At 38.9% G+C, this 25,865-nt stretch overlaps 2 protein-coding genes across 2 annotated transcripts; both read left to right on the plus strand.

The window, feature by feature from the left end:
- The first annotated feature begins 1,220 nt into the window (after positions 1 to 1,220).
- LOC132562019 (development-specific protein LVN1.2-like) lies at positions 1,221 to 5,079 on the plus strand. Its single transcript, XM_060226742.1, has 6 exons — positions 1,221 to 1,364; positions 1,837 to 1,947; positions 2,739 to 2,814; positions 3,965 to 4,123; positions 4,357 to 4,460; positions 5,038 to 5,079. The coding sequence occupies exons 1-6, from the start codon at positions 1,221 to 1,223 to the stop codon at positions 5,077 to 5,079; spliced, it is 636 nt and encodes a 211-aa protein (XP_060082725.1).
- A 6,192-nt stretch (positions 5,080 to 11,271) lies between these two features.
- LOC132562020 (hillarin-like) lies at positions 11,272 to 16,729 on the plus strand. Its single transcript, XM_060226743.1, has 9 exons — positions 11,272 to 11,355; positions 11,861 to 11,974; positions 12,268 to 12,494; positions 12,737 to 12,939; positions 13,496 to 14,394; positions 14,677 to 14,845; positions 15,470 to 15,750; positions 16,185 to 16,370; positions 16,559 to 16,729. The coding sequence occupies exons 1-9, from the start codon at positions 11,272 to 11,274 to the stop codon at positions 16,727 to 16,729; spliced, it is 2,334 nt and encodes a 777-aa protein (XP_060082726.1).
- The last annotated feature ends 9,136 nt before the right edge of the window (positions 16,730 to 25,865 follow it).

The following is a 25,865-nucleotide window of genomic DNA, read 5'->3' on the forward strand; positions in this document are numbered from 1 at the left end:
TACCACTCCTATCTCAAAATTATACTAAATAGGTTAACCTTTAGAAACAGCAACTTTACACTTAGTCATAAGTTTTTCCTTACATCATATGATATCTGCTTGGTACGCTTCAAAGACTGATCTGTTACTGCTTCACATACTCTTCTACATACACCAACCTTACTTCACGTAAAATCCAGGATTAAACAGACAACAACATGCAGTCTAAGGATTTCAGCTGCTGTGATATCTTGAAGCTTTGTCACGAGAGTAGCACATTAAATTATATAGAAATATATCGAATGTCATTTTCCCTCTTTTGTCAAATTAGTAACTGAAATGTATGGTTAGGTTTTCAATTCTTTAAGAAATGTTATAATCTTTCTGTCACACGGGGCTCCAAAATGTTTCGAGTTGGTAAGCTCATGTTATCCACAACATAATTCTCTTTTGTGTTGTTATTGTACATTTCTATTTTGTGTTTATGGCTTGTCAGTGTGAATGTATTTCTCACAACTACTATGATGTTCAAATGATTTAGTACATTTCAATGTAAATTTAGAATCAGAAACATCAGAGCCAAAGAATGAGTTGAAATGAATCATCTACAGCTATTTCGTCCTTCAAAGATGCGAAGTACCTACATTTTTAAACTCAAGAGGCGATGAAGAAATCAAACTTGGTAGAAACAATTTTCAAAAAACAATACGACGAGGTACATTTGCCCCAAAATTAAATGAATTTCAATTTTCAGTATTGGATAACTGGATAACGTGACAAATTTTGTATTCCTCAAACCGTAAGATGTTTAAGGTCAAAGTTTAAAGGTATATAAAGATATTTGTATTGATATATTCTATATCAATTATATTTGATAGACTACAAATACTGAAAAAGTATATATCCAAGGCCAGTCATATTTCTGCGATCAGTAATACATCAATACTCTAGCAATGTTTTGTGTAGAAACTTTTTTTCTTGAAACAGATTCTATATTTATCAACGTGAAAGGGATTAATCCTACATTAACACAAGTTGACACACACACCGGGACCTGTGACCGCACAACCGGACCTGCCTTATCATCGTTTTCAGGTCCCGTTTATCTTATTACAGCGATCATTTTGCATCACATATCGCAAGCTCCGATAAGATAAGAGTTTGGACAATGTCATAGGGGCCTGGCGGAGAGATCCTGGCCAGTTCTAGGTCGTCTTCTCCTCCAGTAGCCAGTCTCCACCATGCTCCGTCTCGTCGTGTTGTCCTGTCTCGCCGTCTTGGCTTATTCAGAAGATCCATGTTGTGCTCCAATGAAATGGAATGGAGTGCAGTCGATGGTCATCGCTAGCATGCCGAATGGTGGAGTAGCGCCTGCAGTGACCAGGGTAAAAATTATCTCTATAATCGCTTTATATATTGGAAATTGATTGGAAAACTGCAGATATCCTCTTCACGTCTACATTTGTGATAGTCTTATTGTCAATAAGAGAAGTGTAGAACAAACAAATGAAACTATTGCAAATTATATATACAAGTTTGTTTGTATGCACAATTTCGAAACACCAACTGTAACGAAAATAGAATGACCATATCCTTCATTTTGTTCATTTGAACAGTTCTAGATATTTATTCAATATGAACGTAATATTCAGAATACCAAAACAAGTTATCGATGCGTAAAAATGCATTCAACCTTGATATAAATTAGACAAAGGAGAACTTTCTTCGCAAGATATTTGATACTGTTTTTGTTGGATAGGATATACGAAATATGATATAGTTGTTTTGCCTTTTCTAGGATTCACGGAAAGTGATCATAATGAAGGTAATTGTTACTGTATCAGATAATCGTTTCAGGCTTCCTACATGGTGAATGTTGACTCTGAGAGGCACATGCTATCCCTGACAGGAACGTCAGAGACAAACGGAGTTGTATCAAACGTCAAGGTTCTAACAGACTACGCAAAGGTTAGTGGTATGGTTGTTAAATACAACAGTATAATAACAGTAGATCTAAACCGAGTACCAAATATCATGTAATAGTTTTTTCTATACCGAGTACCAAATATCATGTCATAGTTTATCTATACCGATAGTTTATCTATACCGCGTACCAAATATCATGTCATAGTTTATCTATACCGAGTACCAAATAAATATGTCATAGTTTATCTATACCGAGTACCAAATATCATGTAATACTTTATCTATACCGAGTACCAAATATGTAATAGTTTATCTATACCGAGTACCAAATATCATGTCATAGTTTATCTATACCGAGTACCAAATACCATGTCATAGTTTATCTATACCGAGTACCAAATATGTAATAGTTTATCTATACCGAGTACCAAATATCAACAGCAGTGCATTTACACCATGTTCTTGATAAAAATTATGTGATACACAAAAAACTTACAAATGAATAGCAACCATAACTTAACAAAAAATCATAGGTCTTATAATTCAAAAGAACCTCAAGTACATGCCATAAATTCTGAACTTTGACACTTTCTAAATGAATTTTAACAAACTTAGAAATTATAGATAGATAAAACAATAAAGACCTTATAACTGACTTAATTTGTTTTGTTTTATGGTTTGGGTATTTTTTCATTCTAAACATTATCTGCATAAACACTGACTTGATAACCACGAAATGCAGAATAGGTTAGCATGATCAGTAGTCACTATTAAAGTCTAAAAATGATCCTAATTATCGCTGATGTGTAACGTACCGGATTTTATTATTACAGGGTGTGCAATACCTTGTAACTAACGGCACGTGCTCAAAGTCGGTCTCTGGGCAAGACCCAGGACACTGTGTACCAGGTAAAAATATTCCAAATATTGCAAAGTCTGACTATTGTTCATTATGATATCTATCACAGAGCCAAAATATGCAAATTTATTATGTCCACATACTACCAAAGAATTGTGTATTATATATATACGACCATCATTTGTGTAAAATAGATCCACACTACCATCATTTGTGTACAATAGATCCTGACACTACCATCATTAGTGTACAATAGATCCACGTACTGCCATCATTTGTGTACAATAGATCCACGTACTACCATCATTTGTGTACAATAGATCCACGTACTACCATCATTTGTGTACAATAGATCCACGTACTACCATCATTTGTGTACAATAGATCCACGTACTACCATCATTTGTGTACAATAGATCCACACTACCATCATTAGTGTACAATAGATCCACGTACTACCATCATTTGTGTACAATAGTGAGTTTACAATAGATCCACACTACCATCATTTGTGTACAATAGATCCACACTACCATCATTAGTGTACAATAGATCCACACTACCATCATTTGTGTACAATAGATCCACGTACTACCATCATTTGTGTACAATAGATCCACGTACTACCATCATTTGTGTACAATAGATCCACGTACTGCCATCATTTGTGTACAATAGATCCACGTACTACCATCATTTGTGTACAATAGATCCACGTACTACCATCATTTGTGTACAATAGATCCACACTACCATCATTTGTGTACAATAGATCCACACTTCCATCATTTGTGTACAATAGATCCACATACTGCCATCATTTGTGTACAATAGATCCACGTACTGCCATCATTTGTGTACAATAGATCCACGTACTGCCATCATTTGTGTACAATAGATCCACGTACTGCCATCATTTGTGTACAATAGATCCACGTACTGCCATCATTTGTGTACAATAGATCCACGTACTGCCATCATTTGTGTACAATAGATCCACGTACTACCATCATTAGTGTACAATAGATCCACGTACTACAATCATTTGTGTACAATAGATCCTGATAAAACTACATAAAGACATACTACCATAAACAGTGTATTAAAGAACCACATACTACCATAATGTTTGTATCGCTGATCCATACATGGCTACAGTGTCTGAACTTTTGAAGTACAGTATTTCTAAATCGTTTTCAGCCAATTCTACTGTATCCGGACACGGATTCCTTGGCGTGGGAGCCAATGCAGCCAATGTGACACAATACACATTCTCTATTGACGGAATGACCGCCTACCTCACCGTCACAGACAAATGCGTACCAGTCGCTGAAACCTACTATGGAATCACAAACGGAAGTATGTACAGCGAAACCACCCCAGAGATACGTTAAATCATCACCCTATAACCATGAGAGAAATGATTGTTAATGTCCTCTCACACTTAGATAAAAAAAATAACTAGATAAACCGGACTGGTCAACCAAACCAACATCCTATAACAATAAACTTTGTATCACGGAGATTTATATGACATATTCGTCCTTTACCATTTTATTCTACCTCTGACATAACCTATCCTATCTTTGCAGCCTATTCCTTTTCGTCCATTGCCTTCACCGGTATTAAGGGTGGCATTGCTGATGATACTGTATTCAATCTACCAAGCGAGTGTGCACTCGGTACCGGAACTATCGTAAGTATTTAACACACTGTGTATCCTACATTCTATAAGCTTTTAGCGTAACAATACATAACCTGTTAAATGAGGTGCTGTTACTGTAGAAGTCCTCGTCACTATTACGTCCTATTACTGTGATAGTAATATTAGAGGTGTGATGATATACTGGGTGTTGTAGGTGTAAATCTGTATACCTAGACCTACAGGGGAAGGGTATCTGTACGTTAAAGTTTTGTGCTTATTTACCTCGCAATTGTACGGAAGCGTATTCCGGCCACGTTGTGTTTTATTTTATCTCGAAATTTCGAGATAGCAACTCGAAATTTTGAGTTAGTAACTCGAAATTTCAAGTTGCTCTCTCGAAATTTTGGGTTAATATCTCAAAATTTCGGATTACTACCTAAAAATTTCGGATTACTAAGTCGACATTTCGAGTTACTATCTCGAAATTTCGAGTTAAGATAAAACACAACGTGGCCGGAATACGCTTCCGTACAATTGTTAGGGTTCGTGAGCACTATACGAGGGAAAGATGTCCAAATGAGAATGGATTGTACTGTAGTATATTACATCGTTTTTCTTCTTTTTACAGAATGGTGGTTTCAACTTCGGACGTCGTAGTCATTTCGCTTAAATCGAACACATCACTAAAACATTGAGTGACACAACACTAGCTCAGGGGGAGGGTTGGGGAGGGTCCTAAGTCTAGATACTAAATCTGGATACATCATTCTCAGGGTGTCATTACATAAATAAATATTAATAAACTATTGTGTTTTTTTATGTTTTAATACGATTTCTTAACCGAAAGTCAGAATCTACACCAACTTCAAAGAGAAAACTTTTGTATTGATTTTTCTATGTAATTATATCTTTATCTTATTTCCTTCTGAAAAAGGTATAGAAAGTAAAAACTAACTCAATTTATATCATGTTGACACGACCGTATTGGCTGTTTTTATATTTGAAAGTAATATCTTTAAAGAGAAAACACCTAGAATGTAATAATAGCATATATCAGAATGCCACGTCGGTACTGGCTGTTTTTATATCTGAATGAGATTTCTTCACAAACAAACACCTAGAATGTAATAATAGCATATATCAGAATGCCACGTCGGTACTGGCTGTTTTTATATCTGAATGAGATTTCTTCACAAACAAACACCTAGAAAGTCAAAACTGATCATGCATCACATAAGTCCTCATTTGAAAATAATTGGACTACCGCTTACATTTCATCTACCTGCGCCGTGATGAGATGGGTAATGATATTGTAGTCGAGCTCATCTGTTTGTAAGCTGAACAAACAATGGGATATAATAACTGTATGAAATGGCGGTGGTAATATTCTATAAGAAGAATTAATTATTTTTTTCAATAATTTGAAAACATGAGAAAGAAGAATATTTTACACAAAAATTAAGTATCATATGCCATTGAATAAAAACATGTAGTAAAAAAGTGGTGGGTTATCGGCCTATCAGACAAAAAGGGTGAAGTAGAGAACAGTACAACTTGAAGGAAAATACTTAAATGTGTAGGAAAACACGTAAAATCTCTTGAAAAACAGAAAAATCTGTAGGAAAGGAGTAAAATCTGTAGGGAAACAATACAAAAAACGCAGGCATGTGAATGTAAATTATCTGATTTTAAACTACTGACTTTATACATAATGTAGATAACCGACATACTTCTCGTTGCAGTCGTTCTTTCTAGCTCGTCCATTATATTACAGTTGACCTTAACGGAGTAACGTAAGCTCCGGTACCATCACCTAATGCTAACTTAAAGCTTACAAAAATACCTTGTTCACCCGTATATTTTCATACGATAGTCATAAAGACACGCGTAAAATACAAGATCACTGGACAAATATGGTTACAACTCCCCGTATCTTCCTTCCTTCTTGTGCTGTAGAAATGAACTTATTATCATTTCTGTGAGCGATGTTCAACTCTCGATGTGTCCAGCTGTCCGCTTGAGCCAATCTTTATTTGTAACAAATATGGACGAAAAAAGTACAAGACAACGTTACAGTTAATATAACTGGTTCAGGGCAAAGACTGTAGTCAGGTCGGTAGACGATAGTAACCCTCTCCCCTGGTTCTGGGGTAAGACTGTAGTCAGGTCGGTAGACGATAGTAACCCTCTCCCCTGGTTCAGGGCTAAGACTGTAGTCAGGTCGGTAGACGATAGTAACCCTCTCCCCTGGTTCTTGGGTAAGACTGTAGTCAGGTCGGTAGACGATAGTAACCCTCTCCCCTGGTTCAGGGCTAAGACTGTAGTCAGGTCGGTAGACGATAGTAACCCTCTCCCCTGGTTCTGGGGTAAGACTGTAGTCAGGTCGATAGACGATAGTAACCCTCTCCCCTGGTTCTGGGGTAAGACTGTAGTCAGGTCGGTAGACGATAGTAACCCTCTCCCCTGGTTCTGGGGTAAGACTGTAGTCAGGTCGGTAGACGATAGTAACCCTCTCCCCTGGTTCTGGGGTAAGATTGTACCTAGATAGCAAGACGATAGTAACCCTCTCCCCTGGTTCTGGGGTAAGACTGTAGTCAGGTCGGTAGACGATAATAACCCTCTCCCCTTTTATGGGGTAAAACTGTAGTCAGGTCGATAGACGATAGTAACCCTCTCCCCTGGTTCTGGGGTAAGACTGTAGTCAGGTCGATAGACGATAGTAACCCTCTCCCCTGGTTCTGGGGTAAGACTGTACCTAGATAGTAAGACGATAGTAACCCTCTCCCCTGGTTCTGGGGTAAGACTGTAGTCAGGTCGGTAGACGATAGTAACCCTCTCCCCTGGTTCTGGGGTAAGACTGTACCTAGATAGTAAGACGATAGTAACCTCTCCCCTGGTTCTGGGGTAAGACTGTAGTCAGGTCGGTAGACGATAGTAACCCTCTCCCCTGGTTCTGGGGTAAGACTGTAGTCAGGTCGGTAGACGATAGTAACCCTCTCCCCTGGTTCTGGGGTAAGACTGTAGTCAGGACGATAGACGATAACCCTTTCCCCTGGTTCTGGGGTAAGACTGTACCTAGATAGTAAGACGATAGTTACCCTCTTCCCTAATTCTGGGGTAAGACTGTAGTCAGGTCGGTAGACGATAGTTACCCTCTCCCCTGGTTCTTGGGTAAGACTGTAGTCAGGTCGGTAGACGATAGTTACCCTCTCCCCTGGTTCTGGGGTAAGACTGTAGTCAGGTCGGTAGACGATAGTAACCCTCTCCCCTGGTTCTGGGGTAAGATTGTACCTAGATAGCAAGACGATAGTAACCCTCTCCCCTGGTTCTGGGGTAAGACTGTAGTCAGGTCGGTAGACGATAATAACCCTCTCCCCTTTTATGGGGTAAGACTGTAGTCAGGTCGATAGACGATAGTAACCCTCTCCCCTGGTTCTGGGGTAAGACTGTAGTCAGGTCGGTAGACGATAGTAACCCTCTCCCCTGGTTCTGGGGTAAGACTGTACCTAGATAGTAAGACGATAGTAACCCTCTCCCCTGGTTCTGGGTTAAGACTGTAGTCAGGTCGGTAGACGATAGTAACCCTCTCCCCTGGTTCTGGGGTAAGACTGTAGTCAGGTCGGTAGACGATAGTAACCCTTTCCCCTGGTTCTGGGGTAAGACTGTACCTAGATAGTAAGACAATAGTAACCCTTTCCCCTGGTTCTGGGGTAAGACTGTACCTAGATAGTAAGACAATAGTAACCCTCTCCCCTGGTTCTGGGGTAAGACTGTAGTCAGGTCGGTAGACGATAGTATGACTGTAGTAAGGTGTAGGATGTCACGATAATGACGTTACTAAGGTCTGTGTATAGACAGCATGGCTCAATCACAAAGAATACCGAGTGATCAAGATAAGGAAGTTAAACAATGTGATATTTACAGTGATTGATATATAGTATAACAATGCGGACATTCGATACATTTACATTGTGTATGTATCGCTCGCTCAAATCCACCGCACACCACGGATATCGTTAACGAATCAACGATGTAATACTCCAATATTGCTTGCTCGTTACACGACGTCAGAAAAGAAAAATAATGTCCAATACATTCATTATCAAGGGGTCAGCTTTACTCACCGGACATGTTCATCGTCGGGGGAAAATTGTGTTGGAAACCTGCTTAAAAGAAACCTAAACAGGACGGTAGATAAGTAGGACAGTAGGTAAGTATTATATAACAATCATATAGGTAATGCAGGAATGTTATACTGTAGTAAGTGTAGGTATTGTTGATAAGTAGGACAGTAGATAAGTAGGACGGTAGATAAGTAGGAAGGTAGATAATTAGGACAGTAGGTAAGTATAACATACGTAATATAGGATTGTTATACTGTAGTATGTGTACATATTGTAGATAAGTAGGACGGTAGATAAGTAGGACGGTAGGTAATGTAGGAATGTTATACTGTAGTATGTGTAGGCATTGTAGATAAGTAGGACGGCAGAGAAGTAGGACGGTAGATAAGTAAGACGGTAGATACGTAGGACGGTAGATAAGTAGGGCAGTAGGTAAGTAGGACGGTAGATAAGTAGGACGGTAGATAAGTAGGACGTAGGTAAGTAGGACGGTAGATAAGTAGGACGGTATGTAAGTAGGACGGTAGATAAGTAGGACGGTAGATAAGTAGGATGGTAGGTAAGTAGGACGGTAGATAAGTAGGGCAGTAGGTAAGTAGGACGGTAGATAAGTAGGACGGTAGATAAGTAGGACGTAGGTAAGTAGGGCAGTAGGTAAGTAGGACGGTAGATAAGTAGGGCAGTAGGTAAGTAGGACGGTAGATAAGTAGGACGGTAGATAAGTAGGACGTAGGTAAGTAGGGCAGTAGGTAAGTAGGACGGTAGATAAGTAGGGCAGTAGGTAAGTAGGACGGTAGATAAGTAGGACGGTAGATAAGTAGGACGTAGGTAAGTAGGACGGTAGATAAGTAGAACGGTAGATAAGTGGGAAAGTAGATAAGTAGGACGGTAGATAAGTAGGAAAGTAGATAAGTAGGACGGTAGGTCAGTAGGACGGTAGGTAAGTATAACATACGTAATGTAGGAATGTTATTGCTAAATGATGATTGATATATCAAATGTTTGCCCTCTTTAATCAGAAGAACATGTAGTATATATCGATATCAGGGAGGGTGATATTGATATCATTGAGGGTGATATTGATATCAGGGAGGGTGGATATTGATATCAGGGAGGATGGATATTGATATCAGGGAGAGTGATATTGATATCATTGAGAGTGATATTGATATCAGGGAGGGTGGATATTGATATCAGGGAGGGTGGTATTGATATCAGGGAGGGTTATATTGATATCAGGGAGGGTGATATTGATATCAGAGAGGGTGATATTGATATCAGGGAGGGTGATATTGATATAAGGGAGGGTGATATTGATATCGGGGGTGGGGGTGGATATTGATATCAGGGAGAGTGATATTGATATTATTGAGGGTGATATTGATTACAGGGAGGGTGATATTGATATCAGGGAGGGTGATTTTGATATCAGGGAGAGTGATATTGATATCAGGGAGGGTGATGTTGATATCAGGGAGGGTGATATTGATATCATTGAGGGTGATATTAATATCAGGGAGAGTGATATTGATATCAGGGAGAGTGATATTGATATCAGGGAGGGTGATATTGATATCAGGTGGAGGGTGATATTGATATCAGGGAGGGTGATATTGATATCAGGGAGAGTGATATTGATATCATCGAGGATGATATTGATATCAGGGAGGATGGATATTGATATCAGGGAGGGTGATATTGATATCAGGGAGGGTGATGTTGATATCAGGGAGGGTGGATATTGATATCAGGGAGGGTGATATTGATATCAGGGAGAGTGATATTGATATCAGGGAGGGTGATATTGATATCAGGGAGAGTGATATTGATATCAGGGAGGGTGATATTGATATCAGGGAGAGTGATATTGATATGAGGGAGGGTGATTTTGATATAAGGGGGGGGGTGGATATTGATATCAGGGAGGGTGATATTGATATCAGGGAGAGTGATATTGATATTAGGGAGAGTGATATTGATACCACTAAGGTTGATATGGATTTCATGGGTAGTGGGGAGGGACAGGTAGAGGGGAGGGACAGGTAGTGAGGAGGGACAGGTAGAGCGCACGTAAATAGGTAGAGGAGGGACAGGTAGAGGGGAGGGACAGGTAGTAAGGAGGTACAGGTAGTTAGGAGGAACAGGTAGAGGGGAGGGACAGGTAGAGGGGAGGGACAGGTAGTGAGGAGGGACAGGTAGAGGGGAGGGACAGGTAGTGAGGAGGGACAGTTATAGGGGAGGGACAGGTAGAGGAGGGACAGGTAGAGGGGAGGGACAGGTAGTAAGGAGGTACAGGTAGTGAGGAGGGACAGGTAGAGGGGAGGGACTGGTAGTGAGGAGGGACAGGTAGAGGGGAGGGACAGGTAGTGAGGAGGTACAGGTAGTGAGGAGGGACAGGTAGAGGGGAGGGACAGGTAGTAAGGAGGTACAGGTAGTGAGGAGGGACAGGTAGAGAGGAGGGACAGGTAGAGGGGAGGGACAGGTAGTGAGGAGGGACAGGTAGAGGGGAGGGACAGGTAGTGAGGAGGGACAGTTATAGGGGAGGGACAGGTAGTGAAGAGGGACAGGTAGAGGGGAGGGACAGGTAGTAAGGAGGTACAGGTAGTGAGGAGGGACAGGTATTGGATTCGGGGTATAAACATAACTCTATTGTCCTGTTTATATACCGACCCTTCCCCACACTATTACCGTATAATGTTTTTCATCCTTTATTTCCAATTAAGCCAGCTGCATCGACCATGGGAGGAAAATCGTCCAAGGGGACAGTCCAACCTGTCAGCATTGTACAGGCCCCTCAAGCAGGACAAGAAAATATCTTTAAGGTAATCTTTACCTATGATACACCAGGACACGTTTAGTTCTGACCACCACAATTACTCATTAGTAATGGAACATTTCGGTGGGTGGGGTGGATGAGTAACGACGTTGTGTAAGAAATGTCAGAATCATGTCCTAGCAGGTAGACATAATTACATATGGCGATGTCTAATGCTAGATGTAAGACTGGGATCATGCTTCCACGAAACGAAGTGTAATTTAATAATTCATGAAACTACAGCGGTGTTTTTGGTGTGTCTACCAAGACTATTCAGCTTTATAATGTAATTCTATTCATATGCATATTACATTCATTACATAACTTGTTTTATTCCGAACTTGTATGCATTAACATTCTGCCTGTTTATTTTATTATCTGTACCAAAACATTAAATCGTGTATCAAATCATTTAAACCCTTTTCCAGTTATGTTTAGGGTACCATTATTTCGGATCTTCGTCCTTCGCTCTCGGTTCTGTTTTATCTAAACTCTTACTTTATATTCTTCAGACTGATGTACCAGATTTTATCAACAGTTACCCACCACCTAAACCTCCACCCAACAAAAAAGCCGACATATTACTAAATTTGGATTTGAAATCAGCAGACCAGCATGCCAGATCGGTAAGAGAAATGTCACTAATGATACAATAACAGTGTGTAACATTAGTTATCCCAGGGACTGCAAATTCTACCTGTTTTCTAACGTCAACCACCGATATTGGTTCTGTCAGATACACTAGGATGTATATAAAATTAATGTTATGTGTGTTCTCATATAAATGAAAAGGCTGCTAATCTTGATACGTACAACAAACAATTACAATAGAAACCACTAAAAAAATCCATATTTGCTGTCATTAATAGTGTATTAGCAGTTGTTTTTACGTAAGCCATATTTTTTTTAAAAAATTAAGGTCAGTCCCGACTCTGCGAAAACGATGCCGGACTTGGTGACCAAGTTGGTTCAGCCTTTCAACAAAAATGGTGTGTTGAAGGTCAGAGCAATTTTTATGTGGATTGCAACCCACAGAAATCAGAACTTGATCCCTAAAAATGTGACGCCAGATTCTCCCCTTGGACACCTTCAGCTCATGTCTGTCAACCAGTTAACACTTTCGGAAATGTTTACCATCATGTGTCGGTACGTGAAGAGCTAACGATTTCATCCAATGAACAGCACTTACGAATCACACTGTCATTATCATATAAATGTTTTCTCTTATAAAGTAACAAAATTATCTTTTTGATTTGAAACAAGTAACATATCATGCTGCTGAAAAAAACTCCATGAGAATGACTTTCAATCAAGACATCCCTGCAGTAAAATGCATATGGCAATTTCGTATAACAAATTAATTCTTTACTTCTCAATTCGACTTTCAGGGCAGCGAAGATTCCGTGCGTGATCATCCGAGGCATGGCAAAATCTGCGGCGTATGAAGTTGGGGATGAGGACGTAGAAGGACTGCGGAATAGCTGGAACGCTGTATACGTGGCAAAGGGTTGGCGACTTGTGTTCCCTCTGTGGGCCATGTCAGCTTTGGTGGGCAAGAGCACAGGGGCCTGGACACTGGTGGAGACAAAAGGTTGTTCATGCCTTTATACTGTATTTTATCTTTATTTCAAGGTATTTTCAATAAGACAACTGTAAATAACACTTATCAATACAGATGGAAGACAACTTATGAATACCGATATATTAATGAAACTGTATTACACGGATGTGTTTGTTAACTCTCGTCAGTCGGTGATGCTAGGTCAAAACGTTTGGATATCGAGAAGGGATATGATGAAAGATGGTCTGTAGGAAAACGAAATTTGAATGGGGTATGGTGATAGATACACGAAATTAAGGGAAATCTGTCTGATTTATATCTTATCAGAAATCGCCAATACGTATTTTGTCCACAGGTATTGATTTATGTGGAAAACCTCTACAAAAATGGGATATATATTTAAACAATTGAGGAAAAATTAATTTGTTTTCGTAAAGTTGATATAACATCCTGACAAACTGTGGCTGAAAATGCATGCAGTGTCAAAAGTTATAATCATCTGTGAAATAGTAATTTTATTATCAACAATACCATCATACCTTTAAGATAAACATATGAAGATGATTTGCAGCTTAATTTTATTTAGGTCAGGGTGTCCGTCAGAAGGAGGAGCAGTCCGAGGGCGTTAACATAGCAACTGTGAATGATTACTATTTCTTGACAAACCCTGACGAATTCATCTATCGTTGTTTCCCGGACGATGAAAACTGGCAGCTGATACAGATGCCCATGTCTAAGAGGAAGTATATTGACTGTCCGTACTTCCGGCCTACCTTCTTCACTCGTAAACTCCAAGTGATCAATAAAACGAAGGGTATTGTTCAGACCCGTGAGGGCAAGTGCAGTATTACATTAAGGCCTTTGAATGATGCAGATCCGGTCTCACTCTCTTACGAACTCTTCTTCAATCATAAAGAATCTGACGAGGAGATACCTGCAGACATACAACTAGACAAATATGTAGCTATTATGAATGATAAAGAGAAAACAATGTTCGATATGAGATTTCCCGTGAAAGGTATTTATAAATTAACGGTGCTAGATTCTGATCAGGAATGGATCTGTTTCTTTAAAATTGTGTGTAATAAAGCAAGACTTCGTTGTGAACCGTTCCCGATAAATACGGAGATAGGGTTTGGTCCTACAAAAGAGACAATCGAGGCGGGACTAGAGCCTGAGACACACACCAAGGGAGTCGTTGGCATACGTGGTAGACAGTCTATAGAGATGAGATTTACCCTCACAAAACGCGTGGAAGTTAAAACATCCCTAGTGCATAATAACATACCCAGTGAAGAACTTGAGGAACATATCATCCAGAAACAGACAAATAGTGCACTCACGTTACATGTCAGTGTTCCAAAGAATGGGGAGTATGCCCTGCAGGTGAATGCCAAGGACAAGGGCACAAACGAGCCGAGTAGAAACATTTGTAATTACCTACTATCATCAGAGGGCCCCAACAAGAAACAGCGCGAATACGAGGTAAAGATATAACAAAAAGGATTCCATGTAACGTAGAATAAAAAGCAGGACGACTTTATGTTGTACGCAATTTTTTCCCCAAATGAATATTATTCCTGAATGATGAGACCTATGAATATACTCAGAAAAAGATTATTGGTAAGTAATTAATTAACAATAAGACACATTATTTTTTTCAGTTGTCATACATTAGATACAGTGTAACGCTATCAATCCTACCTGTAATAAGCAGCCGTCCCACCTATATAACACATTGCGAGGTCATTTTCTATTTGTTTATAGAACCCATTAGAGAAGAAGGCACGCGACAATCTCCAAGCCTTACTGTCGTCTACAGACGTACTCGCATTACAGAGGACGCTTGACAATTTCAATGCTTTAGATGTGGAGGACACCACTGGGGTAGTACAACAGGCCCAGTACAGAATAGAGTTTTTACAGCTACAACAAGGTGTGGTTATAGTACCCTAGATTTAATATTTACCTCTTCACAGGTAATAATATATATATGTATCTCGTACAACATTCGTACCTCAGACGCTGTCGTTTTATGCAAATATGGTATGGGCTTTAGGCCTTCGGAATCCCGAAATCTGGAAAATAATTAAAGGGACTCAGACGCTGTCGTTTTATGCAAATATGGTATGGGCTTTAGGCCTTCGGAATCCCGAAATCTGGAAAATAATTATAGGGCCTCAGACGCTGTCGTTTTATGCAAATATGGTATGGGCTTTAGGCCTTCGGAATCCCGAAATCTGGAAAATAATTATAGGGCCTCAGACGCTGTCGTTTTATGCAAATATGGTATGGGCTTTAGGCCTTCGGAATCCCGAAATCTGGAAAATAATTATAGGGCCTCAGACGCTGTCATTTTATGCAAATATGGTATCGGTTTTAGGCCTTCGGGATTTCGCAAAGACGAATGTTGTTGTTTTATTGACTGCAGATCTGACATTAGCAAATGTTGCTCATACATAACACAGATAATTAATATCGAAAATCTAATAATCTGTACATTTACTGCATCGTATACAATGTGCTAAACATGTTTAACCTTAGCATTTTGTATCTACAGCACTGAAAACCGCCATTCTGAGAGAAAATATCGAGTTACTGGAAGCTGCTATAGATAAGGCGAGTTCATCAGGTCACAGAAATGCCCTCCAGGTCAAGATAGCCGAGGCAACTGAAATTCTCGAGAAACTTCGTAAACTCAAGAGGTACACACACGATGTGTTGGCGATGAAACAGTCGACGATATCAGAGATTCACCGTTATCAGGTACCAAAAGATATCATCTTCGACGTGATGAAGGCGACCTTTCTGATGCTAGGAGAGAAAGGAGAAAATTTAGAGGTTTGTTAATGACAGCTTATGTCAAAAGCCAAGAAAATCAGAAGAATTTAAAGCAAATCTTTATTCAAATCTATACACAACAATATGGCTATTTGTAGCTACAGACTGACAACTTGTTATAGTTTTATTATTAACGATTATGTTCCCGTAACACAAAGATTAGAATACATTTGACGAATATCTTTCTGTCTCGGTGTTGAACTGTTGAATATTAAACACACATAAAACTACATGTATATAACTGATAACCCATTCTGTGGTGTTGTGATATAAATCACCTTAAAAAAACTGTACCCGAAACAAGGTATCACTAATGTTTTTCTTATTTGTTACTATTTTTGTCCTGTCATTTATGCCAAATATCATGGCTTTTTACAGCATTATGATAATTAGTGTTATGATAACAATGTATAAGTATTATTGTACTATCACAGTACTGGGATTATCTGCAGTCCATGATGAGGCGAGCCGGAAGAGACAGCCTCCTAGCCCGAATAAGGAAGATGAATTATGACAATATCGACGAGAAGACGATAAAGAGAGCGATGAATCTTATTACTCCGTACGATATGGAGGCGGTGACGACGGCCAGTGCTGGTGCTGGCACCTTCTACAAATGGGTATGTAAAACGTACACAACCAATATAAAATTGTTAATGTAAAATCACCCATAACTCTATATAATAACATTTACACATTCATAATGACAGTGCTATAATTTGTAGTCATTTTTTAATTGTATTTTCCTGTTTCATTGTTCGGTTTATAAATCACGATTCTTGCTCAGATCTTTTTTTCTTTAATGCAGATAACTAATCTGTCATCAGCCGGAGTAGGAGAGAGTTCCGAAAAAGGTTCCACCGAGAAGCTAACACAACAAAGTCCTCGTTATGGAGGAGAGGATCAGATCTCGATAGGTCAGATGGGCATGCAGGCGTCAGTCCCGAGTATTGTTATAGAAGATACGGACGGCTACTGAAAGCTTGTTTATGGATGGTCCAGTCTCCCCGGAAATACTGCAGGCTACATGTTAACTTAAAGAAAATTACAGATTCTACCACTGCTGAAGGAAACTTTTCCAACGCCATATAACTGACTCGATGTACATCTGTTGTTTTTTAGGAATTCGAATTTTCACCATTCGTAACGTTATAATGAAACAGACAATTATAAATACACTCTCTCATATTGAGGTATCATGGTGAAAAAATTGAAACACATGCATTGTTTGTCTATGATTATAAAATTTAGGATTGGAATGTAGAACTGTGTAGAAAGGCTGTAGAACATGTCGACAAACAGAACAATAAAAGTCTATTAGAACAAAAATTAACATCCAGGGCTAGTGGTAAACAGACAAGAGGTTGGCCTTTTTATTTCAGGTATCTATGATGCACGTGTCTTTATACGACCCGTGCAGAAACACTTTTAACAGAGTGATGCAATTACTTTCGGTTATCGTACAATAATTATGGAGAGCCTACAGTGAAAATTTCAGACAAAACACAGGTCAGAATGTAGTAAGGCTAGGCCTATTTACAAGAAATTCCAACGACCAAACGGTCTATTCTTTTGCTTGATAATCAAACAATCAGGGCTATATGTTATCATTATATAGCATAAGTTATGTTTTCACCGAATGTTGAGCTCGATTATATTGTTAGATATTGAGAAAAAAGAAAAAGAAATCTTTATGAAATATTAATAATGTAAAATGTCTATATTTCCCAATATATTTAAGATTTGTAACCCAAATAATACAGTCACTTCTGGTTCGTGTGTAATATCATACCCTTTAAGTAACACATTAAGTTGACGTTGTCCATCTCACAACGGCATCAATTAATTATTCCAAGTGTTGTGTAACATTATTAAGAATGTGACAGTTTTTCATTGTCTGAAAGGATGAACTTTGATCGAAAAGGCACTGCCCGGAAATTAGGACGCGCTAAAAGTAGTTCGCTTTAAAGGAAAACACGTCTTTATTTGGATTTCTAACATTCGTTCTTGTCTTAAAAGATAACAAAATAATTAATTTCTGGTGACAATCTATAATGAGTTCTGATATCAAGATATATTTCTTAAGTTGTCAGTTTTGTATATTAATTAGCGCAGATCGTATCAGAACTTCCCGTTTTCACGTTGGTACAGAACGAGTTAAATCAACTCTCGTTAGCTCTCGTGTGACTTTATGTACCTTCCCTTCACCCCTGATGTTTACTCTGATTGTTTTATAGTCTTGTAAGTGGAGCATTATAGTGTAAGTACACAATCTTATGTGAGATATTTTAGAGGTCATCTAATGTTAAGTTTGTTGGCTAATTCTACCTTTGTACTGTTGCCCCATTTCTCTGTGTATAGTTATATCATTATTCATTCAGTACTACATGTAAAGTGTGAAATTAAGATATCCCTTTTCTACTTAAAGATGTCCAAACAAAGACCGGTTCACATTAAAACAACGAAACGAAACTGACCTGTTTTTGACGCCTCACCTTTGAACAGCGTGTAAACTATATATTTTACACTATCAGTAGAAAATGCTGTGTACAAGTAATTACAAGTTACATGAATCATTCTAATTGCCCCGGATGAGAGCGCGTGTGGGGTCGTATTGTGGGAGTTTACCGGAACTACCAAGGAAAGCCCTCAGAGTAGGGCAAGCGACCTCGTACACCTTTAAACGTCCTATCGGTAAATCGTATCTCGGCCGACGTCTAAGTGAATGGCGAGTACGTAGCTACTGTGTAACATGTCAATCCAAAATTTAAAACTTCAATATGCAACATTTTCCAATATCGTTATCTTTAAAAACCATCCCGTTTGGGATGACTTTTAGATACATCGTATGGCATGGTGCTAGTCTTCAGGCTGTACTCCAAGTTTGTAAGGAATAAGACTATCTTTCCAATGTTCTATACTTTGTAACACGTGATATTACCGGAACACAATGTCAGTACTTGTTTTTACTATTGTTGTACAAGCCACTTCCGTTATCGACGACTGAAGTAGTAACTGGTCAATACCAATAACACAAACACGGATAGTGTTACTAATGCCACTTCTGGTAGTTACTCAGACATAGAACAAACGATTTGATATCGTTAACATTTAGGCCAAACGGGGTAGTATTAGACATGGATGTTTTATTAATCAGACGGTATTATAAGACAAACCCTGAAAAGCAAATGTGTGTCATTAACAGACCTTTTAAGTCATATAGTTTCTTTGAAGGTACTTAAGTACAATGAGAAAACTTTCATGTGTTCGGACTCACAGCATATCACACACACTGTATTAATGTATCGAAACACAAAGCCCTATGTGTTCCAGTAACTAACATGATTTTCCGTACACAATGAATACTATAAAAAGACCTTCAGGAAACGATAATTATACAGGTCAAGTTGACCAAACGTGGTTATGCCGTCATTCCGATGACGGAGCTGACGATAAGGACGCTTTCCGCAAAACAGATCGATAACACAAGTTGTTTTACCTGTTGATACAGCTACAACTAGTAGACATGGAAACCTGACAGAATACTGTGACACGGAACTACTTGTTTTCTGTAACAACTTTCGATGAATTGTTATCTAGGTTAAGAATGACGAAGTCACATAAATAAAACGTGAAAATGAGAGAAACCAGCGGATTTATACTTCTCCGGCGGTCGGAATTGTTACATAATCACGGATTATTAATATGCTTCACAAAAAAAGGACAATTCACGCAGAAAGACACATCAACAAGGCTTCAGTCTCATTGCTTTGAACACCAATAGGAAGGTGTAAAACAGGTATAACACAACAAAGTCCTGGTGAATGGCAGCTCAGGTGTTAATTACAGGTAAGTAGGCAGCTCAGGTATCAATTACAGGTAAATTTATAATTATAAAGTATAAGAGGAGAGGCTTGACCATACATATGCTACCGCTGTATTTGTTATACAACATGACTACTGAACCCTATCTATGTTTTACGGATGTTATTGTTCAGAGAGAGGCATTAGGCTTCATCAAAACATTATGTTTTGGAAACAAAAATACATGGTTTGTTAATCAGTACCATGAATATCGGAGAATCGAATCATTCAAACATTTTATTTAAAATCTTACTTAATCTTTATATTGTACTGTTTATGCTATGCAAGTGATCTGTAAATGCATTGTTTGATATTGATCGAACACAGGTTCTACCAAATATCATGCAGTCGACATAACACAGATACTACCAGTTATCATACAGCCGACACAACACATGTTCTACCAGTTATCATACAGCCGACACAACACATGTTCTACCAGTTATCATACAGCCGACATAACACAGAAACTACCAGTTATCATACAGCCGACACAACACAGGTTCTACCAGTTATCATACAGCCGACACAACACAGGTTCTACCAGTCATCATACAGCAGACACAACACAGGTTCTACCATTCATCATACAGCCGACACAACACAGGTTCTACCAGTCATCATACAGCCGACACAACACAGGTTCTACCAGTCATCATACAGCCGACACAACACAGGTTCTACCAGTCATCATACAGCCGACACAACACAGGTTCTACCATTCATCATACAGCCGACACAACACAGGTTCTACCAGTCATACAGCAGACACAACACAGGTTCTACCAGTCATCATACAGCCGACACAACACATGTTCTACCAGTTATCATACAGCCGACATAACACAGGTTCTACCAGTCATCATACAGCAGACACAACACAGGTTCTACCATTCATCATACAGCCGACACAACACAGGTTCTACCAGTCATCATACAGCCGACACAACACAGGTTCTACCATTCATCATACAGCCGACACAACACAGGTTCTACCAGTTATCATACAGCCCACACAACACAGGTTCTACCATTCATCATACAGCCGACACAACACAGGTTCTACCAGTCATCATACAGCCGACACAACACAGGTTCTACCAGTCATCATACAGCCGACACAACACAGGTTCTACCATTCATCATACAGCCGACACAACACAGGTTCTACCAGTCATCATACAGCCGACACAACACAGGTTCTACCAGTTATCATACAGCCCACACAACACAGGTTCTACCATTAATCATACAGCCGACACAACACAGGTTCCACCAGTCATCATACAGCCGACACAACACAGGTTCTACCAGTCATCATACAGCCGACACAACACAGGTTCTACCAGTCATCATACAGCCGACACAACACAGGTTCTACCAGTCATCATACAGCCGACACAACACAGGTTCTACCAGTCATCATACAGCCGACACAACACAGGTTCTACCAGTCATCATACAGCCGACACAACACAGGTTCTACCAGTCATCATACAGCCGACACAACACAGGTTCCACCAGTCATCATACAGCCGATACAACACAGGTTCTACCAGTCATCATACAGCCGACACAACACAGGTTCTACCAGTCATCATACAGCCGACACAACACAGGTTCTACCAGTCATCATACAGCCGACACAACACAGGTTCGTTCTACCAGTTATCCAGACACAACACAGGTTCTACCAGTCATCACACAACACAGGTTCTACCAGTCATCATACAGCCCACACAACACAGGTTCTACCAGTCATCACACAGCCGACATAATACAGGTTCTACCAGTCATCATACAGCCGACATAACACAGGTTCTACCAGTCATCATACAGCCCACACAACACAGGTTCTACCAGTCATCATACAGCCGACACAACACAGGTTCTACCAGTCATCATACAGCCGACACAACACAGGTTCTACCAGTTATCATACAGCCGACACAACACAGGTTCCACCAGTCATCATACAGCCGACATAACACAGGTTCTACCAGTCATCATACAGCCGACACAACACAGGTTCTACCAGTCATCATACAGCCGACACAACACAGGTTCTACCAGTTATCATACAGTAGACACAACACAGGTTCTACCAGTTATGATACAGCCGATACAACACAGGTTCTACCAGTCATCATACAGCCGACACAACACAGGTTCTACCAGTCATCATACAGCCGACACAACACAGGTTCTACCAGTTATCATACAGCCCACACAACACAGGTTCTACCAGTTATCATACAGCCGACACAACACAGGTTCTACCAGTTATCATACAGCCGACACAACACAGGTTCTACCAGTCATCATACAGCCGACACAACACAGGTTCTACCAGTCATCATACAGCTGACACAACACAGGTTCTACCAGTCATCATACAGCCGACACAACACAGGTTCTACCAGTCATCATACAGCCGACACAACACAGGTTCTACCAGTCATCATACAGCCGACATAACACAGGTTCTACCAGTCATCATACAGCAGACATAACACAGGTTCTACCAGTCATCATACAGCCGACACAACACAGGTTCTACCAGTCATCATACAGCCGACACAACATAGGTTCTACCAGTCATCATACAGCCGACACAACACAGGTTCTACCAGTCATCATACAGCCGACACAACACAGGTTCTACCAGTCATCATACAGCCGACACAACACAGGTTCTACCAGTCATCATACAGCCGACACAACACAGGTTCTACCAGTCATCATACAGCCGACACAACACAGGTTCTACCAGTCATCATACAGCCGACACAACACAGGTTCTACCAGTCATCATACAGCCGACACAACACAGGTTCTACCAGTCATCATACAGCCGACATAACACAGGTTCTACCAGTCATCATACAGCCGACACAACACAGGTTCTACCAGTCATCATACAGCCGACACAACATAGGTTCTACCAGTCATCATACAGCCGACACAACATAGGTTCTACCAGTCATCATACAGCCGACACAACACAGGTTCTACCAGTCATCATACAGCCGACACAACACAGGTTCTTCCAGTTATCATACAGCCGACACAACACAGGTTCTACCAGTTATCTTACAGCCGACACCACAAGCAGCCGCCACCACCACCCATTACGACGTTGTCTTCTCTCTAGAGTAACAAGACAACGCCGATGACGACGAAAACGAAGACGAAAACAACAATAACCACTACGAAAATTGTAATAACAACAAAGAAAATATCAACATGTCATCATAATCATGATCCGAACTCACATTCAATAAAAGTAGGACAAAAAACATGTACTCGTGAATAAGACCAGATTTTCTGGAAGAGTAAGCGTCTTCCGCTTCATCGACAACACCCGCCTTGTAAATCTTGGTCAATGTTAGTAAGTTTTATGTGAATTACCAGATAGTAAGGTTATAAAGCTGGTGACATCCTCTGTTAACGGTAATATTGTCTCTCACATGTTGATTGCCTAGAGTCTATATCTATATTTACATCTTTGTTTAGCTATCTATATATAACAGTCCTTATATAACATTAAGTTATAGAAGTATGTAGACGTGATCTGTGTCTGTTTAAGATATTACATATATACTCAGTCATGTGACGATTCCAAATAAGACAATAAATACCGAGTATAAACACATCCAACTTTATATCGCTGGAAATAGAATATTTCTGAATGAATTAATGAATCAATCACTTATTTCTTTTATTCATCATATATAAGATAACAAAATAAATAAACATGTAGAATTGACTGTAGATATAAGGTGATGCAACCGTCTGACATAATCATATATAATATATTTACGAAGTATCAAACACTTAACATAACAATCAAAGCATGAATGTGTGTAATGTACAATGCCAAAATCGATAAGATCGAAACAAAGAGCAGGTGTGATCAGTGTTTACAACCAATAACATCCTGTTATCAGACATATAGACACTGGTTACTTACCATTATATATATCATTGTTGATAGAGTATATACCGAAGATACTGGTTACTTACCATTATATATATCATTGTTGATACCGAAGATACTGGTTACTTACCATTAAATATATCATTGTTGATAGAGTATATACCGAAGATAGTAGTTACTTACCATTATACATATCATTGTTGATACCGAAGATACTGGTTACTTACCATTAAATATATCATTGTTGATAGAGTATATACCGAAGATACTGGTTACTTACCATTATACATATCATTGTTGATACCGAAGATACTGGTTACTTACCATTATATATATCATTGTTGATACCGAAGATAGTAGTTACTTACCATTATACATATCATTGTTGATACCGAAGATACTGGTTACTTACCATTATATATATCATTGTTGATAGAGTATATACCGAAGATACTGGTTACTTACCATTATATATATCATTGTTGATAGAGTATATACCGAAGATACTGGTTACTTACCATTAAATATATCATTGTTGATAGAGTATATACCAAAGATACTGGTTACTTACCATTATATATATCATTGTTGATAGAGTATATACCGAAGACAGTAGTTACTTACCATTATACATATCATTGTTGATACCGAAGATACTGGTTACTTACCATTATATATATCATTGTTGATACCGAAGATAGTAGTTACTTACCATTATATATATCATTGTTGATAGAGTATATACCGAAGATACTGGTTACTTACCATTATATATATCATTGTTGATACCGAAGATAGTAGTTACTTACCATTATATATATCATTGTTGATAGAGTATATACCGAAGATAGTAGTTACTTACCATTATACATATCATTGTTGATACCGAAGATACTGGTTACTTACCATTATATATGTCATTGTTGATAGAGTATATACCAAAGATACTGGTTACTTACCATTATATATATCATTGTTGATAGAGTATATACCGAAGACAATACAGACAGTACGTGTAATTAAACATACATAACTTTTATTTGTTTGACGCATTTATCTACGGCAAATGTATCATCGATTAGTATATGGTAACTGATACAAAAGCGATATCATCATGCTAGTTAAATAAACAAATAAATAGCATCTCCTTCTTATCTTAGAGATGGTGGAGATATTTTTACTTTTTAACCTTCCCGTGTAAAAATCGATTGATCTAAGTGGATTTATTTACTTTTTGACCTTCCCGTAAAAAAAAAACCCTATTGATCTCAGTAGAATTATTTACGTTTTAACCTTCCCGTGTAAAAAAAACTGACTGATCTAGGTGGAGATATTAATATTCTAACCTTACTGTCAAAAACGGCTTGGTCTGTGTAGAGAGATACTTTATCAAGTGATCGTTTGACATCGACTGTTTGACAGATATCTCAAATCTCCTAAGCATATTGATGATTTTCAACGAAGAAAATCCTTTACGCGGGAGGACCAAATATATTAAGAATGAATATTAGATCTAGAAAAAAAAAATTATGCGAATGTATAATTGTCATTCTGGTAAAGAAAATATATGGCTTGGCAATTAGAATTAGAAATTAAAACAACGACGACGACAACAACGATAATGAGTGTCCTACATCAGGACACTGGGTAATGACACAGACTAAAACAACGACAGCGACGACGACAACAACGATAATGAGTGTCCTACATCAGGAACTGGGTAATGACACAAATTATTCTTCACCTTTTCGACCTATTATTATCAGTAGGTACAGGACGCGTGTGAAGTCGCTCAGACAGGGCAGTGTCCGCGTACTGTACACTCTAGTGGGTAACAGATATGCGCGTATAAAACATTTGAGGAGGAGGCTCTGGTATTCAATACCCTCCCAGGCCAATACACAGTCTCGCCTTTACGGTATAGCTGGAGCTGCTCTCCTGGAACACCGCCGCTATGTAATATCGCAATATGTATCACTATGTGCACTGATTGGGACGGGTCCTGAAAGAATTGTCTGCCCCAGGTTTTTTTTAATGTACATGTTTTCCAATTATGTTGGATACCATTGTACATAATTTTGATTTAAAAATGTGGTGTTTTTAAGTACACATTTTGTTAAGAGAAATATTCGAAAAGTGACCTTTAATATATTATACAAGGCATATCTACATGTCAGTGTTAAAGTATCCGGACTTTACAGTATTATAAAGAGTACCCCAACATAAACACACATACTTATATATCTAACATAAGGTTAATTATTTCGGCAGTGGTATTGTCTTATTAAACACATTGAAGTCAATACTACTG

This window comes from Ylistrum balloti, unplaced genomic scaffold (genome assembly GCF_031769215.1).
Source record: "Ylistrum balloti isolate Yb309-2 unplaced genomic scaffold, AGI_CSIRO_Ybal_v1 Utg371328, whole genome shotgun sequence".
Lineage (NCBI taxonomy): Eukaryota > Metazoa > Mollusca > Bivalvia > Pectinida > Pectinidae > Ylistrum > Ylistrum balloti.

What these genes read in the sequence shown, in the direction of transcription:
- LOC132562019 (XM_060226742.1), top strand. Translation starts at nt 1,221, where the DNA reads ATGCTCCGTCTCGTCGTGTTGTCCTGTCTCGCCGTCTTGGCTTATTCA. An exon ending in TAGCGCCTGCAGTGACCAGG is followed by an intron (nt 1,365 to 1,836) that starts GTAAAAATTATC and finishes TAATCGTTTCAG; the next exon opens with GCTTCCTACATGGTGAATGT. An exon ending in TTCTAACAGACTACGCAAAG is followed by an intron (nt 1,948 to 2,738) that starts GTTAGTGGTATG and finishes TTATTATTACAG; the next exon opens with GGTGTGCAATACCTTGTAAC.
- LOC132562020 (XM_060226743.1), top strand. Translation starts at nt 11,272, where the DNA reads ATGGGAGGAAAATCGTCCAAGGGGACAGTCCAACCTGTCAGCATTGTA. An exon ending in CAGACCAGCATGCCAGATCG is followed by an intron (nt 11,975 to 12,267) that starts GTAAGAGAAATG and finishes TAAAAAATTAAG; the next exon opens with GTCAGTCCCGACTCTGCGAA. An exon ending in AGAAAGGAGAAAATTTAGAG is followed by an intron (nt 15,751 to 16,184) that starts GTTTGTTAATGA and finishes GTACTATCACAG; the next exon opens with TACTGGGATTATCTGCAGTC.